At 45.9% G+C, this 21,368-nt stretch overlaps 1 protein-coding gene and 1 long non-coding RNA gene across 5 annotated transcripts in view; both read right to left on the bottom strand.

The window, feature by feature from the left end:
- Positions 1-2,341: 2,341 nt before the first annotated feature.
- On the bottom strand, positions 2,342-7,308 carry LOC144991962 (uncharacterized). The gene is made up of 3 exons (XR_013655665.1): positions 6,000-7,308; positions 5,731-5,859; positions 2,342-2,876 (listed from the first exon to the last, which is right to left on the bottom strand). It is a non-coding gene; the product is annotated as an uncharacterized LOC144991962 (long non-coding RNA).
- Positions 7,309-9,836: 2,528 nt separating this feature from the next.
- caly (calcyon neuron-specific vesicular protein) overlaps positions 9,837-21,368 on the bottom strand; it is an 11,976-nt gene continuing 444 nt past the window's right edge. Inside the window, exons 2-6 of one of the 4 annotated variants that reach the window (XM_004084373.5) lie at positions 17,132-17,344; positions 16,157-16,339; positions 13,489-13,593; positions 12,451-12,564; positions 9,837-10,400 (exon numbers count right to left, since the gene is read on the bottom strand). In XM_004084373.5, coding sequence (XP_004084421.1) covers positions 10,194-10,400; positions 12,451-12,564; positions 13,489-13,593; positions 16,157-16,285 — 555 coding nt within the window. In that variant the 5' untranslated portion in view covers positions 16,286-16,339; positions 17,132-17,344 and the 3' untranslated portion in view covers positions 9,837-10,193. Of the gene's footprint in view, positions 10,401-12,450; positions 12,565-13,488; positions 13,594-16,156; positions 16,340-17,131; positions 20,617-21,368 lie in introns of those variants that run through there. The other 3 variants (XM_011492603.4, XM_011492604.4, XM_078946297.1) reach the window with 3 other exon arrangements.

Raw genomic sequence — 21,368 nt, 5'->3', positions numbered from 1 at the left:
ACATGAAAGAAGTGTTTATGTGGAAGGTGTGTGGTGGAAATAAAAAATGGAAGGCTCCCATTGACAACAATGACTTCCTTCCTCTCTGAGACGCACACATGCATGTGGGGCCGATTAGAGAAGACGTGGTTTGGGGACCGCAGAGGTTACACGCATGTATACGAAGCCACGACACTCGAGACCCCCTTTCATTTGGATGTCTAAGAATTTGCTGGATGTGCTGCCTCATGCCAGGAAGTCTCAACCTCACTGGGAGGAAACAGCAGTGAGCAGCCCCCATTTGTAAGCCATTAAAATAGTTTTTCAGTGACACATTAATTACAGCGTTCTTTTGGTGATTGGTCGTTTGGAACGTGTGTGAAGAAAGCTGAAGTGATCAGAACACGTTGGCGTGTTTGCTTCTGGACGGACAGCGTTGAAAAAGTCCCTCCTCTAAAAACCAAAGCAGATGTTTTTAGGGAATGTTTGTCTCACTGTAGATCGGCCGTTTCTTCAGTTTCAAGGAAAGTTACCAAAACGTGGTTCAGTTCGGAGGTTTTCAAAGCTATAATTGATTGAATCTATCAATTGATTTTTCTGTAACGTCATTTATTGTTTTGTTTGAGGCGTAGGAGCCGGTTCAGCTCGTGCTGGTTTGCGGCACCTTCCGTCCGTGAAACCTGGGTTCAAATCCGGGCTGCTCCCTGTTCCCTTCTCTACCTCTGTGCCGGTCCCAAGCCTGGTTGCTTTGATAGGGTTGCATCAGGAAGGGCATCCGGCGTAAAACATTGCCAAGTTTACCATGCGACTCGTTCGCTGTGGCGACCCCTGATGGGAGAAGCCGAAAGTGGCACACACATTGTATTTTTGGAGGCAAAATTAAACACTTAGTTGGTTTTTATTGTAACAATTTTACTTTCACAAGTTTCCTCTTTGTTCAGTAAATATTACTATTAACATGAAAATACATTTTTCTGACTACATTTACTGGGTTTTCAAAGGAAAATTGTAAATAAATTGATTTTCCATTGAAACAAATTTCATGGAATTACTTTTTATAAACTAGTTCATTGGAATATACCAAAAGTTTCCTCTGTTCAGCATAAATTACTGTTATTTTTATGACCAAATGAATATCACTTCACAACCGGCTGAGTAGCTCGGTTGGTAAGGTGAGCGGCTACCATGCAGGAATCCAGGGTTCGATTCCCGGAGGGGAAGAAACAATGGTACTGGGGGCAATTACCATATCAATGACGAGCAGTTAACATCACTCAGTGAGGGTCCTTAGGCAAGACCCTTAACGCTACTGCCCCCGAGCGCAGTTCAGTTGCAGCTCACAGCTCCCCCAGGGGATGGGTCAAATGGCGGAGAAGAATTTCCCCATTGAGGGATAAATAAAGTATACATAATTTAATTTAATTTAATTAGAAAGTAAACTCATATGGAATTGATTGAAATGTCAACATTTTTGTTGCACCGCTAATGTTAGCTTGGAGGCTGTAAGCCAGCAGGAGAGAGTGTAAATAAAGGGATCATGGGAAGTCGGCAGGCTTACTCCATCCAATGGTCCCGCCCACAACTCCTGATGAACTCCTGCCGCTCTGCAGAAACTATAGAAAACCACACAGGTCTGAAAACGGCGTCCTGATTAGAAGAGCACTGGGACTCAGCAGATGATGGGAGTGGAACTTTGGCGACAGCGGTTTTAAATCACAAACAGAAATGATTCTTTTAGAGTGGAAACCTGTCGTCTGGCTCCATCTCTCTTTTGAGACCGTTCTATAAGAACTGCAGAGGGTCACACAGAGCTAAAGAAGGACTTCCCGTCAGCCCGTCCCTTCAGTGGAAACTCAGCTTTAAATGGATTCCCCTTCAATCAAACGTTGACTCCGCCTTTCTCAAGCCGGTTTTCTGATTCAGATGTCCTGGGCCACGGCTTCTTGATGTCCAACAACAATTATTCTTCAGAATCTTAGGTTTTTCCCCCCAACGTTGTCTGAAGGCGGACAGCTCTGACAGACGTCTGTATAATTGTAGGACTGATGTTAAAGGAACCGACAGGACTTATTTCCCCCCAGAAAGCATCAAAGTATAGCACTAATTAGAAGAAACCAAATCAGGTTTGTGGATCCCTCCGTCTCTCTGGATCAGAACAAACAGCATTGATTTCCTGCCTGCACGTCTCCTCCATGTGTCCCTCATGCAGCTGGAAGGATGATGCCCCCTCATAACTTTCCTGAAGCATCAGTAAAATGTTTACTACAGAGTGAGGAGGGCTTGTTTGGTGAAGCCCTCAGTTCAGCGGGGATAAATATATCCATTCCGTTATGGAAGGCCGCTCAAATATTTGTTTCTGCGGTTTTCTCCCCATACAATTTAAATTGTTGCAAGCTGCAGGACTTGGAAACCGTTTGCTCATAATGCTTTTCTGCATCGGCATAAATCACAGCTAAATGTTGCAGTCAAATGACTACAGACAGGCAATTTATTCTTGGCTTCCCTCATCTTCCTCCATCGAGGCCTGTGGGAAGAGCGTCGCTCGGGTTTGTAACAGTGAGTGTCATTATTTGTTGACAGTTGTTTATCGTCCACCCAAAGTGTTTCCCTGAAAGAATGTCTGTGTGTTCTGTACATTCTGGCCGCTGTGACACGCAGTGAGGGTTGGAAACCTGTCAGCTCTGAGGGAAATGACGTGACTTCTCCAGTTCTAATGTCAGTGGAACTCCAGAGACGTCCACTGTCCACAGCCAGATCCTCTGGAATGGTGGGAATCTTCCCAGCGGCGGCACACGTCCGGCATCTGAGGTGCTACACACTCATGACAGGTACAGCACATGTGCAGCAAATGCCTCACGGATGGCAGATGGTCATCCAGTATTTAGCGGGGGTCAAACCTAAAGTGTTGTTACAGAACCAGGTGAGGACAGAGACACGTGGGAAAAGCGGGTCGTGTGGTTGGATTTGAACCGGCCAACAGAAACCACACAGAGAGGAGATAAGGACATTCAAGACATAAATGAGATGTGGCATCATCAAACGTTTTTGGTTTTAAATGTTTCCCTTAAGAAATACATTCAAGTCTGAGTGAGTACAAATCCAGATGGGAAACAAGCCGAGCATTCATTTGGAGGAATAGAGTAAAATACAGGGGCGTAACAATTGATCAACGTCATTGATTTCTGTTCCTACGATCCAACCAGATCCATGCGTCTGAGGTTAGTTGTTGTCAGGATGTTTGCAGGACAGCCAGGAGAAGTGGATGAAATAATCTGAGGGGCGGGACACCCCCCCAGCAGAGGGAGCAGGGCCTTGTAGCTTCATGTGACAGTTGTCAATCAAATAGGACCAAACCATTGAAAATGGTTTTTAAATGAAATGAATGGATCTACCATCTGGACTGAGGTACGGTAGGTTTTTCTGACCGGAAGGTAAAAACGACCAAGTGCGTCACAGCAGGGCAGCCTCGGTGGCAGGAACTGAACCGACGTAAATGAAGTCAGCGTGATAAAGATACGGCATAAAGGGAGAAACGAGAGCGGAACAGGACAGCTGGGGACCAGCAAAGGAAACCAGGTGAGACGGTGACGAGGGAACCGGAACCTTACAGGAACCAAGAAAACTACCAGAACAAATCCTTTCAGCATTCTTTAAATGATGGTGGATTCTGTGGGTCACCACCACCAAACCCTGATGGTCTCCAACTGATCTGAGCTTTGATCTGCGATCAAACCACATCTGAAAGGTTTCAGAGACGGGACGGAACCGAACGCCATGGATCCAGTGGACCCTCTGCCCGTCCAAGAAGACCACTGAAGCATCATCGCATTGGGGGGGCATTCAGGCCTGCTCTGCTGTCACCAACAGAAACCCCCTTTGCCATGTGTTTGTCTAATAATGTAAGTTTGAAGTGCAGGATGTCATGAAAGGGTTCGGTTGGTGAGTAAGGAACATTTCCCGCCCGTTTTTCCTCCTGACTGCATGTCTGGGCAGCAGCTTCAGAGCCACGCTGGTTGGATAATCGTTTACTGGCAGAGCTTCGTTGCATGAGGAAAACATCACGGCAGGATAACAAAGGGATGACGAATTTCACGGCTGCTGAGTCCCTTTAAAAAGCTTCACCAACAAACATCAAACAGCAACTCAGGACAGAAACGTCCAACCAGAGAACCAGAAGGTCTGTTAAAGGCACTTTAAGGACCAGAAGAAGCAGAAGTGTCTCTGCAGTGAGGCCACACGGCCTCTTGGTGGCGGTGTCTCTGCTGAAAAGCGGCTCCCTTTGAAGCCATGGCTCCAATGGAAAAGCTCCTCTGTTGTGGGGCAAAGAACGTGGATGACAGCGTGCCCGAGCTCTGGGTAAATGATGGCCAGATACCTACCCAGCTCTGCCTCCTGCCCCTCAGACGGATCTGGGAGGCTTGCTGAGCGAGTTTAGTGTTACTGCCATCAAAGGAGACGGGATGGCGCTGAATGGAGGATGGTGTGTGCCGCTTCTTCCTGGTGGAGGCCTTCCAGCTGGCGCCAGGGCGGAGGAGACCCACTGAGACGCACAACACTCACAGACACAGGGGTCAGCTGGGACCCGCCCTCCTCCACCTCCTCAGAGGCTCCTGGCCTCCTTTTCTTTTGCTTGAACCCCCCTCCCTTCACCTTCGCTTCCCACAGGCCCGGCCCCTCCTCTTTCCTGTTTTGGATTCCTCTCCGCTTTCTCCTCAGAAGTCGTGAAAGAACGGAGCCGACAGATAAAGATGGAAAGCTCAGCTCAGAGGACGGAGACCTTCCAGAGCCCCCAGCCAGGATGGGGGGGTTCTGTGGGGTTTCTGTCTTCTTGAAGCAGAAATCAAGCATCTGGATGTTGAAGCAGTAATCTTCATTGTTTGTGATTTATTTTGTGTTCTTTTTCTTGCACTTCACTTTGTTCAACTGTTGTTGCCAATAAAAAATGCTGATTAAATCAAATTGTCAGTAGAAATACAAACCTGTGTTTCTGATCCGACCTGAAGTCTCGCCTGATGTCACCTGAACGTTCAACCTTCATCATCAGCTTTGAGTTTTTCTAACCGTTCCTCACCTTCAGTTGTTCCTCATCATTTAAACACAACTATTGACTCTCTGCATCTCATTCCACACGTCTGTCTTCCATGGAGAAACGGTGGGAAACGGATTTCTGTGGACCTGCAGGTTGAAAACCTAGAGCTGAACCTCCACCAGCTGTTCCGTGACACAGATCCAAGGATGGTCCAACCTTTAAACATACGTGTGCGTGCACTCACCTCTGATCTAAACTCATTCCAACCGTGTTGACACACAGATCAGAGTTTTACACTGAAAAGGCTTCAAATCATTTTGCTGATCTGATGAACAAATCTCTATGCTGCACATATAAAATCCTACTATTGTTATGAACAAATAGAAATATTTCACTCTGTCAATTTTTGGTTCTGTTCATTTGAGGACATTAGAGGATTAAATAGCCAACAGTTGTGCTGAAAGCTTCACAGGCCCTGGAAGAAACGAGGATTTTCAAAATATGAATAAAAAAAACAAATAGTTTCCAATCATAGTTAGTGGTTGGATGAAACCTTTACCGTCCAAAAAGTCTGTTTTAAATCCTAATGACAACAGAAACTTCCCAAATGACCCTGTTCTAAAGTTTACTGATGACTTTGTTCTGAAAACATGAACACAGCCTGATCCAGAAGGGTTTGATTGACAGCTGAAGGAAACCATCCTCACCTGTGACTCGTTTACCTGCAATCAATGAGCACAAACGGTCCTGGAGGTTCTGGACTCCAGCAGACTCCGACATTCAGGGACGTGCACAGGATTTATGAGGGGCGGGGCTAAACATCCAAAAGAGCAGCAAAAAAGGTTTTTCTCCTTGAAACAAAACAGACATTTGGTAAAATGTTAAAATAAACTACTAATAGATAAATATTCAGCCACTGTAGGTGAAAGTGATACAATAGTCATTTTTCTATGTAAATAAATGATTGTCAACATGAGTTTGTTCACTTTACCACAGATTTGGAGGACAGTTAAACACTGCAGCCTCTCATGTCGACACGATGTGCTGCAGGCAGAATCAACAGGAATCAGTTTCATTCAGATGGTCAGATTCTAAACACAGACATCCTAACAAAATTCATGTTTTCATGCTGTTGCTGTGAGGATTCTGCAGTTGTTCAGTTTTTGGTCCTGTCAATCATTCCAGGTTCATGTCAATCATCCACAGCCGTCTTCATTTCTGCTTTTCAGCTCGACATTATCAGCTCATCCCTTTTGTCAGCTTTTTTATACACAAATTTTGGGGTGAAGTGTCAAATAATTTGAAATTATTGAGTAATTTCCCTGCTAAAGATGGGCTCTCACACTGAAAGCCTGTTTTTCTTCCCATCACCTCCTGAAGAAAGTCTTCCCCACCAACAATTAGTGCTGTTCACGTGCACACTCTCACATGACACATGCACGCTCCTCGCTGCAGCCTGACATGGCTGGTGAGGCACTGCCTCCTCTGGAGATCTACAAGGACTGAACGTTTCAGCATCCATCCAACAGCATAAAGATACACAACATGTTTGTCCTCAGAGAACATTTCTGTCATAGACATGGATAGAACTCTCTTCCTGTGTAGAAATTATTCATATACTGTAAACTAATTAAAGTGTACAGATGTGTTCAGCACACATTTGACCCTCAGGAACTATTTCTGTTTTTTTTCCAACTTCTAATTCTGGAGTTTTAGTTTTATCAAATGTTGTCTGTGAAAATGATCATACAAATAATTCTTTTAGGCCTAAAATTTAGTTTTCAAACCATTTTTTTCCAAAACAAACCATATTTGGTCGTACTGTTTGAGTCCGTGCGTCGATCCTTCTCCACTAAAAGCTCTATGATCTGTGGGAAAGTCTTCCTTATTCCCTTTAGTTCAGTGAGTCTCTCCTCAATGGAGACAGACTTCCTCTGTCTGGTCTGTTTCTACTACAAAGCAGCTGTCAGCTCACTTCTGCCCCCTGCTGGCGAGGCTCGCCCCCCCCAGCAGCCTTTTCTCCGCCCTCACAGCGGCGCTCTGACAGCACGTCTCTGGTAAACCGAGTCCTGCAGTCAGACGTGAGGCGAAGCTCCGAAGCCTCACCTGGAGTTCCTGCTCCGTCACAACAATTAAGTTCAGCGATTTGAACCTCACAAACTGTGAAAACGTGTCGAGTCACTGAAAGTGTAACACGGATCAGTGGAAAACTCTGGACTTAATGTACGTTTTCTATCAGGTGAGCCGAGCCTCACTTGCCTCACCTGACCGCACGTCGCTGCCTGACTGTGAGACGATGAGCCAATCAGAGTGCAGTTTGTGTGAACATCCCACGTGCACTTCCGGATCACGTGCACACCCCGTGCGTGCAGCATGCGTGCGGTCAGTAAGGAGCCAGAAGTCACACCTCACTAAGGACTACAGCGTGGCGTGAGGACAGCATCACCTGGACGTCATACCTGTGAGGAACTCCAAACGGGTCCATGGCCTACAGGATAGTTAAGGCAAGCACAAGCTTCCTTTAGGGTTCAAGAAAAAACAGGAAGCCATCAAACTGTTGCCATGGAAACACACCATACATGCTTTGAACTGAAAACAGGGTTTAGGAATGTTGGTGAAGCCATGAAATGCTCCGTTCGTGCAGAGAAACTCCTCCCACGGATTCTTTGAGACAGGAACATTGAAGACGTCACTGTGCAGAGTCTTTTCAGACCTGAAGGTCACCTCCACCCTTCAGCTCCTCCATCGATCCATGCTGGATGCGGCACGCACACTTCTCCATCTGCTGACAGGACGTTTCAGTGGAGCTGCACCAAAGAGGGATTTCATTGAAGTCCATTGTTTGTGCCTCAGATTGATGTGCACAACCCAGATCCTCAGGTCTGCAGCATCGTTTTCATGGAATGTAAAGTAATTCTGTAATGAGAGGAGGAGGAGGAGGAGGAGGAGGAAGACTCCCAACGGTCAGGACAAATGAAAAAGCCAACCCGCTATTTTATTGTTGGATCTGTTGATGCTATAAAGAAGGAAAATGGGCTTGGCTGCCTTTATGTGACTACTCCACTGCTTTTACACAGTTTTCCTCCGGCATCATAGCTACAGCTTTTTGGCTGGACTTGCCATGCTTTCACTCAGCACGGGAACCGTTAAAGCCTCAATAAATACTTTTCAGCACTTTATTTAATTCCACGCCGTGGGCCAACACCATCTGAAGCATGTCAACCTGTGAAGACGGGGAGGAAAAAGGTCTTTGGCTGAGCGGGGAGGCATGCAGACCTTCATGAACGAGCTCAGGACGGCCTCACACATCAGGACAGGGATCAAATTCAGCTCCCAAAGGGTCCATGTAACAGAAAAACACTTCCAGAGACACATCTCTGGGCTTACAGCAGCGGGGGGAAGAAATGTCAGCGCAAACGAGACGCAGACTGGCTGCCGGTGGCGTGAAGAGCGGTGGATGCGGTCGGCTTTGACCTGCTCAGACCTGGAATTCTGCAGAACGTTCCTGATCAGTGTTTTTCAACCTTTTCTGAGCCACGGCACACTTTAACCTTAAAGAAAATCCCGCGGCACGCCAGCATCCAAAAAAAAAAAGGAGAAACTCATAGTCTGTATTGATCTACAGCTCCTCCATGATCTCACATACATTTTAGTGATAATTGTGTCAGAAAAAGCTGGAAGCTGCAGCTGTTTTTTTCTGAAAGATGCAATAAAAGTTAAGTTAGAAGATTTAAAAACAGTTTGATGTGTGTTCGTTGTTTCAAGATGTTTAACAACAGATCTCCTTGTGCGCTGTCACTCTCACAACCCAATGCATCATGGGAGATGTAGTGATGTCAGACAGACTCTCTTCTCTGAGCTTCATGGTTTTGTTCACTTGTTCCACGGTCTGACACCAGATTCTGTGGAAAGCTACACCGCTAAAGACGAGCTTTAGCTGGTATTTCTGTTGGAACTGAGAGACTTTATGAGCAGAATCAGAACAAGGAAGTGAAGACTTTAACCACTTCTGATTGGTCAGACTGATGACATGTGATTGAGCCTCCAAGAATGATTGGTGGAGACAGTTAAAGGGGCGGGACTTTTCCAAAATACAGCTGAAGCTACGGCTAAATCGCTGTACCGTCATTCTTATCAAAATGTCTTTAATAAAATAAAATAAACACAAAAAAAGTATTTTACGATCTTTTATATTCCTAACTCCTCAGTGTTTTATCAGGGCCTGTTTGGATGAACAGAGAGCTGATATCCTGGAGATGGAAATGTTTTTAGATCAGTGAATGAGGGACATTTCCCGCGGCACACTGGTTGAAAAACACTGTTCTAGATGACCCAACTCCCAACGTTAAAGTGTCTAGGATAGCACAAGGGTCACAGCTCAGCAGACAAACCTTTCTGAGGTTTCTCACTTCGTCTTTTCCTCTTTTTGAACCAAAGTTCAGGCAGATCAGTATTTCAGGTTTGTGTGTTTGGACTTGTAAAAAGTTGTAACTTGACAGGAACAGTTACTATCACAGTAGTTCATTGGCAGATATTAGTATTAAATATGAAATCAAACGTATGCTCATGTCTCCTGTTGAATTGTTCAAACATCCGACTCGTCTTCTAACGTTCAGCAGCTTAATAATCACAGAAATCTGTCGACTCTGAAGCTGTACTGACCATAAAGGAACAGAGCCGCTGCATCAAACAACCAGAAACAAACTGGAGGCTTGCAAGGACTTCATGGAGACAACAACGAATCAAGGCTGTTTCCATGGAAACGTCTGTCTGTCATGACGGTCACTGGCTGTCATCAGAAGAAAAGTGGAAGAAGGACCGTTAAAAATGCTCTGTGGCTGATTATTTTATTATTCTCACACAGATGTTTCTAAATCATCATCATCATCATCATGAAGATAAATGCAGCAGAATTAAGAAAAAAATGGACATTTTTAAAGATCAACAGTTTAAGCTTTTTTTAAACACAAACTCTGTTCACTGCAGAGAAATGAAAATAAGTTTGATGCATTAAGCATTTCACACATTCTGTGCTAAAACAGAAACCGTGACCTTTGACCTGTCTGCCCACTGCAGACAGCAGGGACGGCGCTCACGTTCACACTTGAAGGTGATTGGTGGATCGCAGTCCAGACATGAGATGAAAACACTGGATGGATGGACTTAGGGAATAGAACCGGCCCCCTCAGGCCTCCCCCCTCAGGACCCTCTGTGGGGGCTCGCTGCTGGACTCCTTCAGCACGCCGTAGGCCGGCGGCTCCGGGCCGGTCCTCTTCAGCTGGTCGATGTGGCTGAGAGCGGCGATCAGCCCGGCGCTGGTCCTGCTGGGGGTGCTGGGCTCCTGCTGCTCTGTGTAGAACATCTCCAGGACTTTTGGGCTGCAGTGGTTCTGCTGGTAGAGGACAAAAGCAAAGCCGCTCCTGGTTTTAGTGATTTGAGATGAGAAGATATTCAAGTTGGGAGCAGCACGACATGAATGAAGGACAATAGACGTACGGTACACATTGGTAGTCAAGACAATGAAGTATGGATCCTTCAGAGACTCAGAACGGAGCAGAACCATCTGAGGGAAGCAGGTTCTGACCATTTCAGCTGAGATTGAAGGCTGTTCCAGTCAGAGAAAAGCTGAAGGCTGGTTTCCTAAATTCAGTCCAAACATGAGGACATACGTTGCTACAGTCTCTGGTGGTTCTTTACAGAGGAGAACAGAGATACGAGGCGACCAAAGCAAGCAGCGCCTCATGGACCAGAGTCCTCCAGGACTTCAGAGATCCACTCGGCTCTGAAGACAAGTGGACGAGGCGTTCATGTCCAGAACATCTCCATAATCTATCAGAGCTTTAAAAAGCTGCTGCTGCCAGACCTTAATGAGCTCTGAGTGAAAAGCAGGATTTATTTCTGAAGGAAAAGCTAGGCTTCACCTCTAGTTTATGTAGCCAAGTGGCAACGTGTGAGATTATCCCTTGTGCTATCCTATGGGGTCCAGATGACCCCCCCCTTCCATTGAGGTGTTCTCCCTACCATGACAAAGGTGGATAAAGGTGGAAAGATTTCATGGAATCCATGGACACCAGTGAAGATCACAAATCATTGAAGAAAAAAGGTTCAGAGCACTGTCTAGTGGGTCTAGATGACCCCACTCCCAACGTTAAAGTGCCTAGGATAACACAAGGGCTACAGCAGTCTAGTGTAGCGGATTTCTCTGATGTTTGCCATCTTTAGGCATCGTTCCTTGCTTACTTACCCTCCTCATGCTTGGAAATGTGGGAGGTGAATTCAAATGAAAGGTCCGGATGCAGAAAGGACTCTGGTTACTGCATTCATGTAAAATAAAGAGTCTCCAGTGACAGTGGGAATCCCAGGAGCTGCAGTGTGACATCAGAAGATGGTTTCATCACGTTTTTTCAGCAGCGTTCAGCCACACAAACACGACCCTCCTGACACAAGAGGGTTACTGTTCTCTGACGTGATGAAGAAGTGAAGATGAGGAACAGTTTGTCTGTGGTTCTCTGGTGTTAAAGCAGCAGAAGAAAACCTCAGCAGTAGGAAAAGATGTGGATGGAATAGATGGAAGAGCTTCAGGACAGACTTTTTTAAACCTTAACCACGTTTCTTGACTCTGGTGGAGCTCTGTTTCCCTGACATGTAGGAAGATGAGGTTCTGATCTGGAACCTGCAAAGAGACTTCAAACGCATTGCCAGAAGGTCTGCCCCCCCTCCCCCCACGCTGCTCACCCAGTGCTGTTAAGCCTTTAATGGCAGTTTAGTCACGCTGAGCCATAATTAAAGACCCTTTGGGTTCACAGGCCAGTGTCCCAGTCTCTGCCAGACCAGGAAGCAGCATCTTTTCTTTCAGCCCCCCCCCTGCATTTCCACAGTGGGACAGGCTGCAGCATTTGTCCTGCAGACACTTCCTTTAAGGTGGTACTGGGATTCGGCCCCCAGCTCCAGTTTTCATGGACTCTCACGGAGGTGAGGGTGTGATGAGAGACAAGAGCAGCCAATAAGCTGTAGGCAGTCCGCTCGGCCAAAACATGTCATTCACAGACACAATACACTGCAAAACAGGCCCCGTAGAATCAAGTCTTACATTCTGACCCCATTGGTGGATTTTCTTTAAATAAACAAAAAAAGAAAAGAAAATCTGACACCAGGACCAGAAGAATGGTCTCACCAAGATTTCTTATTTTAGGAGAAAAATTCTAGTCACTAAGACAATTTAAAGTTTTCTCAAATTAAGGTTATTTTGTTGTTAAAAAATTTCTTGCAAGATAGAAAAAGACAATTTTTCTGAAAACAAAGTTCTATTTCCTTCAGGCTTGTGTTTTTCTAGTGTTCAGACCTGATGCCCACTGATACCATTCAGGCATTCACTCATCTCCCTGTTTCTACATTTGCATCACATGTGAGGAAGTGTGACTGTGTTGTTGATCGGTTCCCACCTTCAGGACAAAACCCTCTGGGCAGGTCAGCTGATCGTACCACATGGCTTTGTACATTAGCAGAAGAAGGAGGCCGGTCATGAAGGCCAAAGAGATGAGGATCAGACCTGTGATCTGTGCAAAACAAAGTTCATGCATGAGTTGGATTCAGATGGAAAACCCAAAATACACAAAGAAGGAAGCTTCTTTTTGGAAGGTTTTCCAGCAGTGTCTAAGCTATCTGACCACAAGTCTGTCTGCAGTCTGTCTGCAGTCTGTCTGCGATCTGTCTGCTGTCTTTCTGTGGTCTGTCTTTTGTCTTTCTGCAGTCTGTCTGCTGTCTTTCTGCAGTCGGTCTGCGGTCTGTCTGCTGTCTTTCTGTGGTCTGTCTGCAGTCTTTCTGCAGTCTGTCTGCGGTCTGTCTGCTGTCTTTCTGCGGTCTGTCTGCAGTCTTTCTGCAGTCGGTCTGCGATCTGTCTGCTGTCTTTCTGTGGTCTGTCTGCTGTCTTTCTGTGGTCTGTCTGCAGTCTTTCTGCAGTCTTTCTGCAGTCTGTCTGCTGTCTTTCTGTGGTCTGTCTGCAGTCTTTCTGCAGTCGGTCTGCGGTCTGTCTGCTGTCTTTCTGTGGTCTGTCTGCAGTCTTTCTGCAGTCTGTCTGCGGTCTGTCTGCTGTCTTTCTGCGGTCTGTCTGCAGTCTTTCTGCAGTCGGTCTGCGATCTGTCTGCTGTCTTTCTGTGGTCTGTCTGCAGTCTTTCTGCAGTCTGTCTGTGGTTCGTCTGCGGTCTGTCTGCGGTCTGTCTGCGGTCTGTTTACGGTTTGTCTGCGGTTTGTCTGCGGTCTGTCTGCGGTCTGTCTGCGGACTGTCTGCGGTCTGTCTGCGGTCTGTCTGCTGTCTGTCTGCGGTCTGTCTGCGGTCTGTCTGCGGTCTGTCTGCTGTCTGTCTGTCTGTGGTTCGTCTGCGTCTGTCTGCGCTCTGGGTGGGAATCAGCTTTGAGCCAATCAGAAGCTGACCTGATCCCTCAGACCATCCATGAGACGAACAGGTTTTATGTAAATCAAACCTTGGCTTTATCCGAGACACTGCGGTAGAAATTGATGTTCAGCTTCTTCCGCCTGGTCTTTCTCTTCTGTTGCAGCTGAAACTGGGCTGAGGTTCTGACCATGACCTGCAGAAAGAACAATGTTCTAATGTTCCCACCAGAACTTCCAGAGGAGTTTGTCTTTAGCTCCGTCTTCAGTGGTTCCAAACCGACAGAGCAAGCTCTGACGTTCATCTAGATCAGGGGTCGGCAACCCAAAACGTTGAAAGAGCCAAATTGGACGAAAAAAACAAAAAACAAAAATGTCTGGAGCCGCAAAATATTAACAGCCCTATTTAAGCCTTATAATGAAGGCAACACATGCGATGTGTATCTATATTAGCTATATTTATTATTAACGATTAAATGTTTATTTGCCCTGCAGTGCATTCTGGGAGAACGACGCGTCATGTGACTGCTCTGTTGTGGAGGTTTAACTTCATTACAATATCAGTGAATTATGTTTCATTGCTTTGATAGAATTAAAGAAATGTAATAATGTGATCCCTTGCTACAATGCGGTTTACTTATCATGGTTTCGCTACTTCACGGATTTGCATTGTGTTCTGCATTCTGATTGGCTAAAAAGTCACTCCGCTTCTTCTCTACCTGTGTGTCAATAACGCTGCAGTTTAATATCTACACGTACGTAAAACAGCTTGCTAAATTAACAGCATGTATGTGCAAATTCTCTTGCAATTTCGAGTTTCTCTAAAACCCATAGAAAAAAGAGCAACAACTGCCAATCACTATGTTTCTTCTCCTGAACAAACAGCTGCACTGCGGGCTTCAAAAGAAGAAAACACTGCAGAGCGGAGTCAGGATGCAGCGGCTCAGTCTGTAGAGCAGTGAAATACACCTGAGTTACTATTTGTCCTACTGTACTTTGTATTTTTTTCATAATTGTTTTTTAAATTTTCTCCCGTTTAATCCAATTACTCGGGTCGTGGTGGGCGGGGCTAATCTCCGCAATTTGAAGCCTTCTGACTGTTCACATTGATGATTCAAATTATTATTTGACAGTACAGTACAGAGTTATTTGTTGAAAAAAAAAAGTTTCTAAAGTACTTTTATTTGTGAAACAAATGCTTGAGCCTGTAAAATGGTTTGTTCTGTCTTTTCAATGTATAATAGAGTATTTAATTGTATAATAATTGAAAAAAAATAGAGGTTTCTACTTCACGGATTTTGCCTATCACAGGTTCTTTCTGGAACGTAACCCCCGCGAAAAACAAGGGTTTACTGTAAAGAAATCCGATTTTTGGTGTCATTTTTATTCTGAGGATTCGAACACAAACCAATAAAATGGAAGGTGCGTGACGACGTTCCCCATGACAGTCAGCTTGGCTCTAATGACAGAACAGCTTCAAGCATTTGTGGCGCCTGCAGACTTTCATTCAGCTCCTTTAGGTGTTTGTCACAGTCATATCCACCAAAACGTGCAGCTTTTCCAGCCACTCAGCATCTTCCAGTTGCGGGTAGTTCAGGTCTTTGCCTTTCAGGAATGTTTTCACGTGTTCTAAACAGACGACAAAGTGACGCTAAACGTCCCCCCTGGACATCCATCAGACTGTGTTGTGTAGCAGGAGATCAGAATATTTCCTTTCAACTTCATCAAGCAATGCTCAGAACTGACGGTGGTTCGATTTCCGTCAGCCACCTGCCTAGCGGTCGAGTAGTTGTAGCGGTCCGCTAAAAGTAAGAAAGAAAGAAAAAAAGCCCTGCTGGTAGAAACGTGTGTCGCAGGCTATGACGCAAATTTTCGTTGACAGAAATGTTGTAATATTGTTGTGGCGGTCATGTGCATTTTAGGTCTGTTAGCAGCAGGGGATTGTGGGATGTGGTCCCCTGATCTAATTAAGGCTCAGAAGGAGCGTAACTGTTTGCCCACGTTTCTTTTCATATGGCAGTTTTGTTGTTCCACCTTAGTTTATTCTTCCTGTTGTGCTGTTTCTTTATGTTGCACCATGAGTGTGGGAGGGGGAGAGGTTGATGACCCCTGTGCAACGTTCAATGAGATGTGTGTTCAAATTGTATGGGCTTGATATGTTGGACAGGAGGCTGCACTCTCAGCTTCTCTATCTGCCTCCTTCTCTCTGAGACTGATGCAGTCGTGTGTTGTTTGGAACACGGACAGTTCTCCAGCGCAGCCAGTTGATTATGACAGCTTGGCTCCTGTATTTCCCGCTGCAAGTGACGTATTTGCCGAGCGCTACAATATTTATTCTACACAATCATTACAGCATTGGAAAACGTTAAGAATGTTTGTGTCATGTTTTTCCTCCTACAGAATCCATTTTAAAACAATAAATATATTTCTCTCGCCCATCTATTTACATTTTCAAACATTTTTGAAAATGCTCCAGGGAGCCACTAGGGCAGCGCTAAAGAGCCGCATGCGGCTCCGGAGCCGCGGGTTGCCGACCCCCGGTCTAGAACCTCTGGAAGACTTTGTTCTCTTTGGTAAAACTGTTTTTTATTTGATTCTTTCAAAACTTTGTCCTGTGAGGACAAATGGACGTCAGTGTTTGGACCAATCAGAGCAGCTGTGTGTCACTCTCGTTAAACAGCTGGAACTTTGTAGATTTTACTTCTCTGACCAAATTGTAGCACAAACAGGTGAAGCCAAACAAAGAACGCGTTTTCAGACCTTTTCTGCAAACTTCTGCTGTAGCTGGCTGACCTCCAGCGGGGTGATCAGGGGAACGTTATCAAAGCCGTCCTCTGCTGATTGTTGCTTCTCCAGTTTATCAGACAGATTGGAGCCCAGCTTCACCATCGCTGAATGTCTGGAAAGGCCTGGGGGGGGGGCTGAAACTGAGTTTGATGATATCTGCGATGAGGGAAAATGGGATCAGAATCGACTCCATGAGGAGTAGCGGTGATACTTTAACATTTACTTTAAGTCAACAACGTCTTTGGAAAAAAATACTAAAACTCTTAAACTCATGGAGACTGAAACAATCCAGAAAATGTAAATCTGTGGCAAAGATGGAAACAGATCACTGCAAGCGGCTGCTGTTCTTCACTTTATGTCTGCTTGATGTTGATCTGTAGAGAGAATAGTGTATAGAAATGCAGCATCGACATTCTGGAGAATTCACAACAGGAACAGGAAGAAATGTTCTGAAAGGAGGAGCGTCTGACCAGGAAAAGGCTGAAGGAGATTATGAAGGGAGGAAAATATCAGGCAAGACATTTTCAGTTTTCTTCATGAAACTTCTGTTTCCCTGTACTGAGGTGCAGAGACAGACTGCTGCAGCTGCGGCTGCGGCTGCAGCAGCTGCTTCACCAACAGTCAGAAAACCTTCATGGATCTTTTTCAGTTTCCAGGATTTGAGCCGTTTGTCTCATGACAGCAGATATTTAGAGTAAATACAATTAAGATGCTTCTGTGGTCAACGATATAAGAAACACATGTGCAGCCTAAGGATACACACGCACGCGCGCACACACACACACACACGGTTCCACTAGACTTCCTTGACTCATTAACGCGCTTAACGGCAAATGCGACAAATTGTTGACAAAATTATTCGATGGTTTAATTTATTAAAGCATCTATCGATTACTGACCCCACCCCCACCACCGCGCGGGATGAGGGGGGCATTAAATCAAACTTACCGTGGTCCTGCGGGGTCTCCGGCTGTCTGCGGACGGAATCGGGTCTCACGGATGCTGACGGGACTCAGTTCCTCGCGCCGGTTGCCGTGGTGACGCGTGAGTCAGCGCAGGACTGCGCGCGCAGCGCACTGCAGTTCGGAGCTGCTCCGCTCTGCGCGGGAACCGTCAGCAGATCAAAGCGAACGTCAACAACCGTCACGGGGCCGCTGGAGCCTGTCCCGGTAAAACATTAAAAAATAAAGTCGTTTCGTTTTTGAATGAATAAAGTAAAGTAGAATGCAGCTTCCTGTGCAGAAGATGATTGACAGCTGCTGAGCTTTGATCTCCTTTGACCCACTGACACACATTTCCTGACCCCGATGACCCGGTGAGTCTTCACAGCTTCAGGGTTTGGATCAATGAGTCTGCCTTCAAAGACGCCTGGCTGTGAAGAAGAACCGGAGCTCAGTGGAGCTTTGGGTCGGCTTCTCACATCAAAGTTCAAATGCTCAAAGATTCAGAACCAGGAATGGAACCGCGGCCTGGAGCCCACTGTCACACCATGAGTGAAGGAGGCCGCCTTCATCTGCATCTTTCTGCCCTAAAGGAAGTCACCATGGCCTTCTGGGGGGCGGCCGTGGTGCAGCGGCAGGGCGGTGGTTGCAGGTTTGATTCCCGCCTTGCACGCCCATGAGTCGAAGTGTCCTTGGGAAAGACACTGGACCCCACCTTACCTCTGGTGGTAGGCGGGCGCCTGTGTTTGGCAGCGGAGCGGCCACCAGTGTGTGAATGTGTGTGTGACTGCAGGAAGACCTTGTAGGTAGAAACGCACTATACAAGTATACGCCATCTCCATGGCCTTTTAGGGATCACCCACCAAAGCTTGCCCCCCTTCAGCTCACTGCTCCACAACTGACCTTCTGCTCCCATTGGACCAGCACCACGTGGTTCTGCTCCTCTGCAGGTGGAGGATTTGAGCTGAAGCTGAAGGGAGTGATGGGACATCACTGACTCAACTGTAACAAGCACTGGTGTTTTCTACAAAGTTCACATTATGACCTAAGACTGAGCGTCTGAACATGAGGTCCAGGTTGAAGCAGAAAGCCCAGACCTGTTCCTCTCTGACTGAAGGTCACAGACAAGAACCTCCGGACCCATCCTTTTCTTCTCTTTGTTTTGTCTGAGCTGAGGAAAAAGTTCATTCTCCTTGCAGCAGCCAGGAGAGCTTCCATGATGCTGGTTCTGAAACCTCTGCAGCTCTAGAAGACGCTTTTCCAACAGCGCCCTCTAGTGTCTCACTGCATTTTGGCTGAAGGAAAGAGCAGCTGGAAAAGCAGCAGCTGGAAAGAGCGAAAGCATGTCTATCCTGTCTGAGCTGCAGCTGCATGGAGACGCCTCCATTCACAGAGATCAAGACAAGATGATGAGCAGAGTTTCAACATCAACATTCATGATCTAACCTCATCAAATGCATTTGTTGTAAATATAAAACACCTTTGCTGAAAAACAAAGACACCTTTAGCAGTTTAGATTTGGTTATATTAAATCACAGCTAAATGAATGTTTCTGGGTAACCCGTGTGCTGTCTTAGATGTTCTCCCTACCATGACAAAGGTGGATAAAGGTGGAAAGATTTCATGTAATCCATGGACACCAGTGAAGATCACAAATCATTGAAGAAAAAAGGTTCAGAGCTCTGTCTAGTGGGTCTAGATGACCCCACTCCCAACGTTAAAGTGCCTAGGATAACAAAAGGGGTAAACTAGGCTTAAGTTTTCATGCTGTATATTGTTACGCATTTTATTTGTGCGTTTATGCAGAATGACGTATTAAACTAATTCTATTTTCTGCTCCAGTGAGAAGATTCTCAGGATTTCTCTTAAAGACTCCTGTTGTTTAGCTTCTGTTGTTCTTGTTTCGTCCAGAGGTTCTGGTCACAAATGTCTTAAATGTTCTGTTTCAATGATCAATTTTAAGATCATTGGTTGATCACTTTATAAGAACTCACATTTTTCTACATTTTGTTGCTACATTAATTCCTAATCCTTTAGTTTTCAGAGATATTTGATAATTCTTTGATGTTCTGAAGTGGCTGATAGTTTAAATGAAACTTAACTAGACGTCTTTATTTACATGTGAACATTCAGAACAACTACGTTCTCTCCTCACGTTTATGTCACTAGATGGGATCCTAACAAAGGTCAATGCTGCGACCTTTCCTCTGGGGGGGCCTGTCCCCCCACCCTCTGAGGACCAGCAGCAGCATTCTGGTCCCACAGACCGACTGCCATGGCAGACGCAGCCACAGAGAGCAGACCGTCTGCATGCGTCTGCTCCGGCAGGTTCTGCAGGGACGGCTGACAGCAGAGGACGGCGTCTTGACCCCAGGAGCTCCTGTGGTTTTGGTGAAGGATCAGTCAGTGATCATTTTAAACTGGATTTATGGAGGATTCTCAGAAAACATCATCCAGAACTTTAGGCTTCAGTACTCTGAAGTGGATCAGGAGTTCATGTTTCTTCTTTTTGGATGAAGTAGTCCTCACACCATCCACCTCTACATCCTCTTTGGTCCTCCTCTTTCCTGTAGCTCCACCCTCAGCATCCTTCTACCATCATCATCACTGCTCCTCCTCTCCTCGTGTCCAAACGTCTCCCTCTGCTTCCCTGCGTGGATCCAGAACATCCATGATCTGCTCCTCTGGTGGATTCAAGGATCCATCCTGGTCCCTCAGAGAAGCTCAGCATCTTCATCTCTGCCTCCAGCATCATGGCTGCTCTCACCACAGTCTGCTACAGGGGGTTCCAAATGATCATGTAAACGTATTAAAGTGTCAAAAAGATCAAATTCTTTGTCTTTCAATGAAACTCTTGGATGACATTGTGTCTCTGGGCTCTTTGGATCTCTGACATCCATCTCAGACACCTGTGATCATTAGTTTCCAGGTGAGTTCAGGTAAAGGTAAAACTACTGAAGAAGGAAGTTCCACATTATTAAGCAGACATTTTCAATCAATATGGGTAAGAAAAAGGATCTCTGCTGCTGAAAAGCCTGAAATAGTTCAACGCTTTGGACGATGTATGAAGACCGTGGATATTTCAGGACAAGCGTGATCATCGTGAAGAGATCTGTGTCTGATTCAGAGACACGGGTTGGAGGAGATGAAGGTGGAATGAGGAAGAACTCTGACAGACAAATCCATCCCATTGAGAGAGCAGCTGCTGAAAGACCACCACAGAGCAGAAAGCACAGATCTGAAGCTGCTGGAGTCTCTGGAGTCCCACCAACATCAATGTTTAGGATCCTCCAGAGGCCTGCGGTTCTATCCAGACCTTCTATTTACCCCCCAAACAAGCAGAAACGGCTGCAGTGGCTCCAGACGCACATGGAGACTCCGTTTCAAACAGTCTGGTTCTCTGATGAGTGGAACCCTGGATGGTCCAGATGGATGGAGCAGTGGGGGTTGGATGCCCACCATGTCCCAACAAGGCTGTGACGTCAGAAAGGAGGAGGCAGGGTCATGGTTTGGGCCAGGACCATGGGGAGAGCTGGTCCCCCGAAGGTGAGAAAATGGCCTTTTTGTACCACCGTGGTCCAAAAAGAGGAAGCGTGCTTTCCATGACCAATCATCTTCATGCATGACGATGCACCGTCTCCTGCTGCAGGAATCCTCTGGGGATAAACTGATGCTGTGGCCCCCAGCATCCTCTGACCTCCACCCTATTGAGAACCTCTGGAGCAGGGTGGGGGGCACATAGACCTCCCTCTGGGAGGCTATTCTGACACCCTGAAAGAAATGCCAGCAGAAACTCAGGAGTTCAGTGGATGCCAGAATTATTGCTCCAAATAAGGAAGTCCTCTGTTCAAATGGAACCTGAACTCTGAAGATGTTTTTGATCAGAAAAGCTTTGGATTTCAGTAAATCTGACCTCCTAATGCAGCAAATCCAACAAAAGACCATTTTCACTTCTTTACAATCTGAAATAATGTGGAACAGAGACTTTGAAGGTTTCTAGTTTAGAAGAAACTGTTGTCTTTAGGAGGTTTGTTCTACAACATTTAATATAAACTCTAATGGTTAGTGACGTGGAAATGATGCTGACTGAGGATTTAGAACAATCCTAGTGAAAACAGCATCATGTGGAAGGAGCTGTACACCTTTTCCTTTGGCTCCCGCTGTTCCAACCTGCTTTTATACGTTTCCCTCCATTAAACAGATTTCATTTTGTTTCACTGCAGCTGTTAGGTAGGATTGCCTAA

The sequence above is a fragment of the Oryzias latipes genome, chromosome 1 (assembly GCF_053564925.1).
Source record: "Oryzias latipes strain Hd-rR chromosome 1, Olatipes_Hd-rR_3.1".
In the NCBI taxonomy this organism is placed as follows: Eukaryota; Metazoa; Chordata; class Actinopteri; order Beloniformes; family Adrianichthyidae; genus Oryzias; species Oryzias latipes.
Note: the sequence above shows the minus strand (reverse complement) of the source record. Positions and strands in the feature narration are given on the sequence as shown.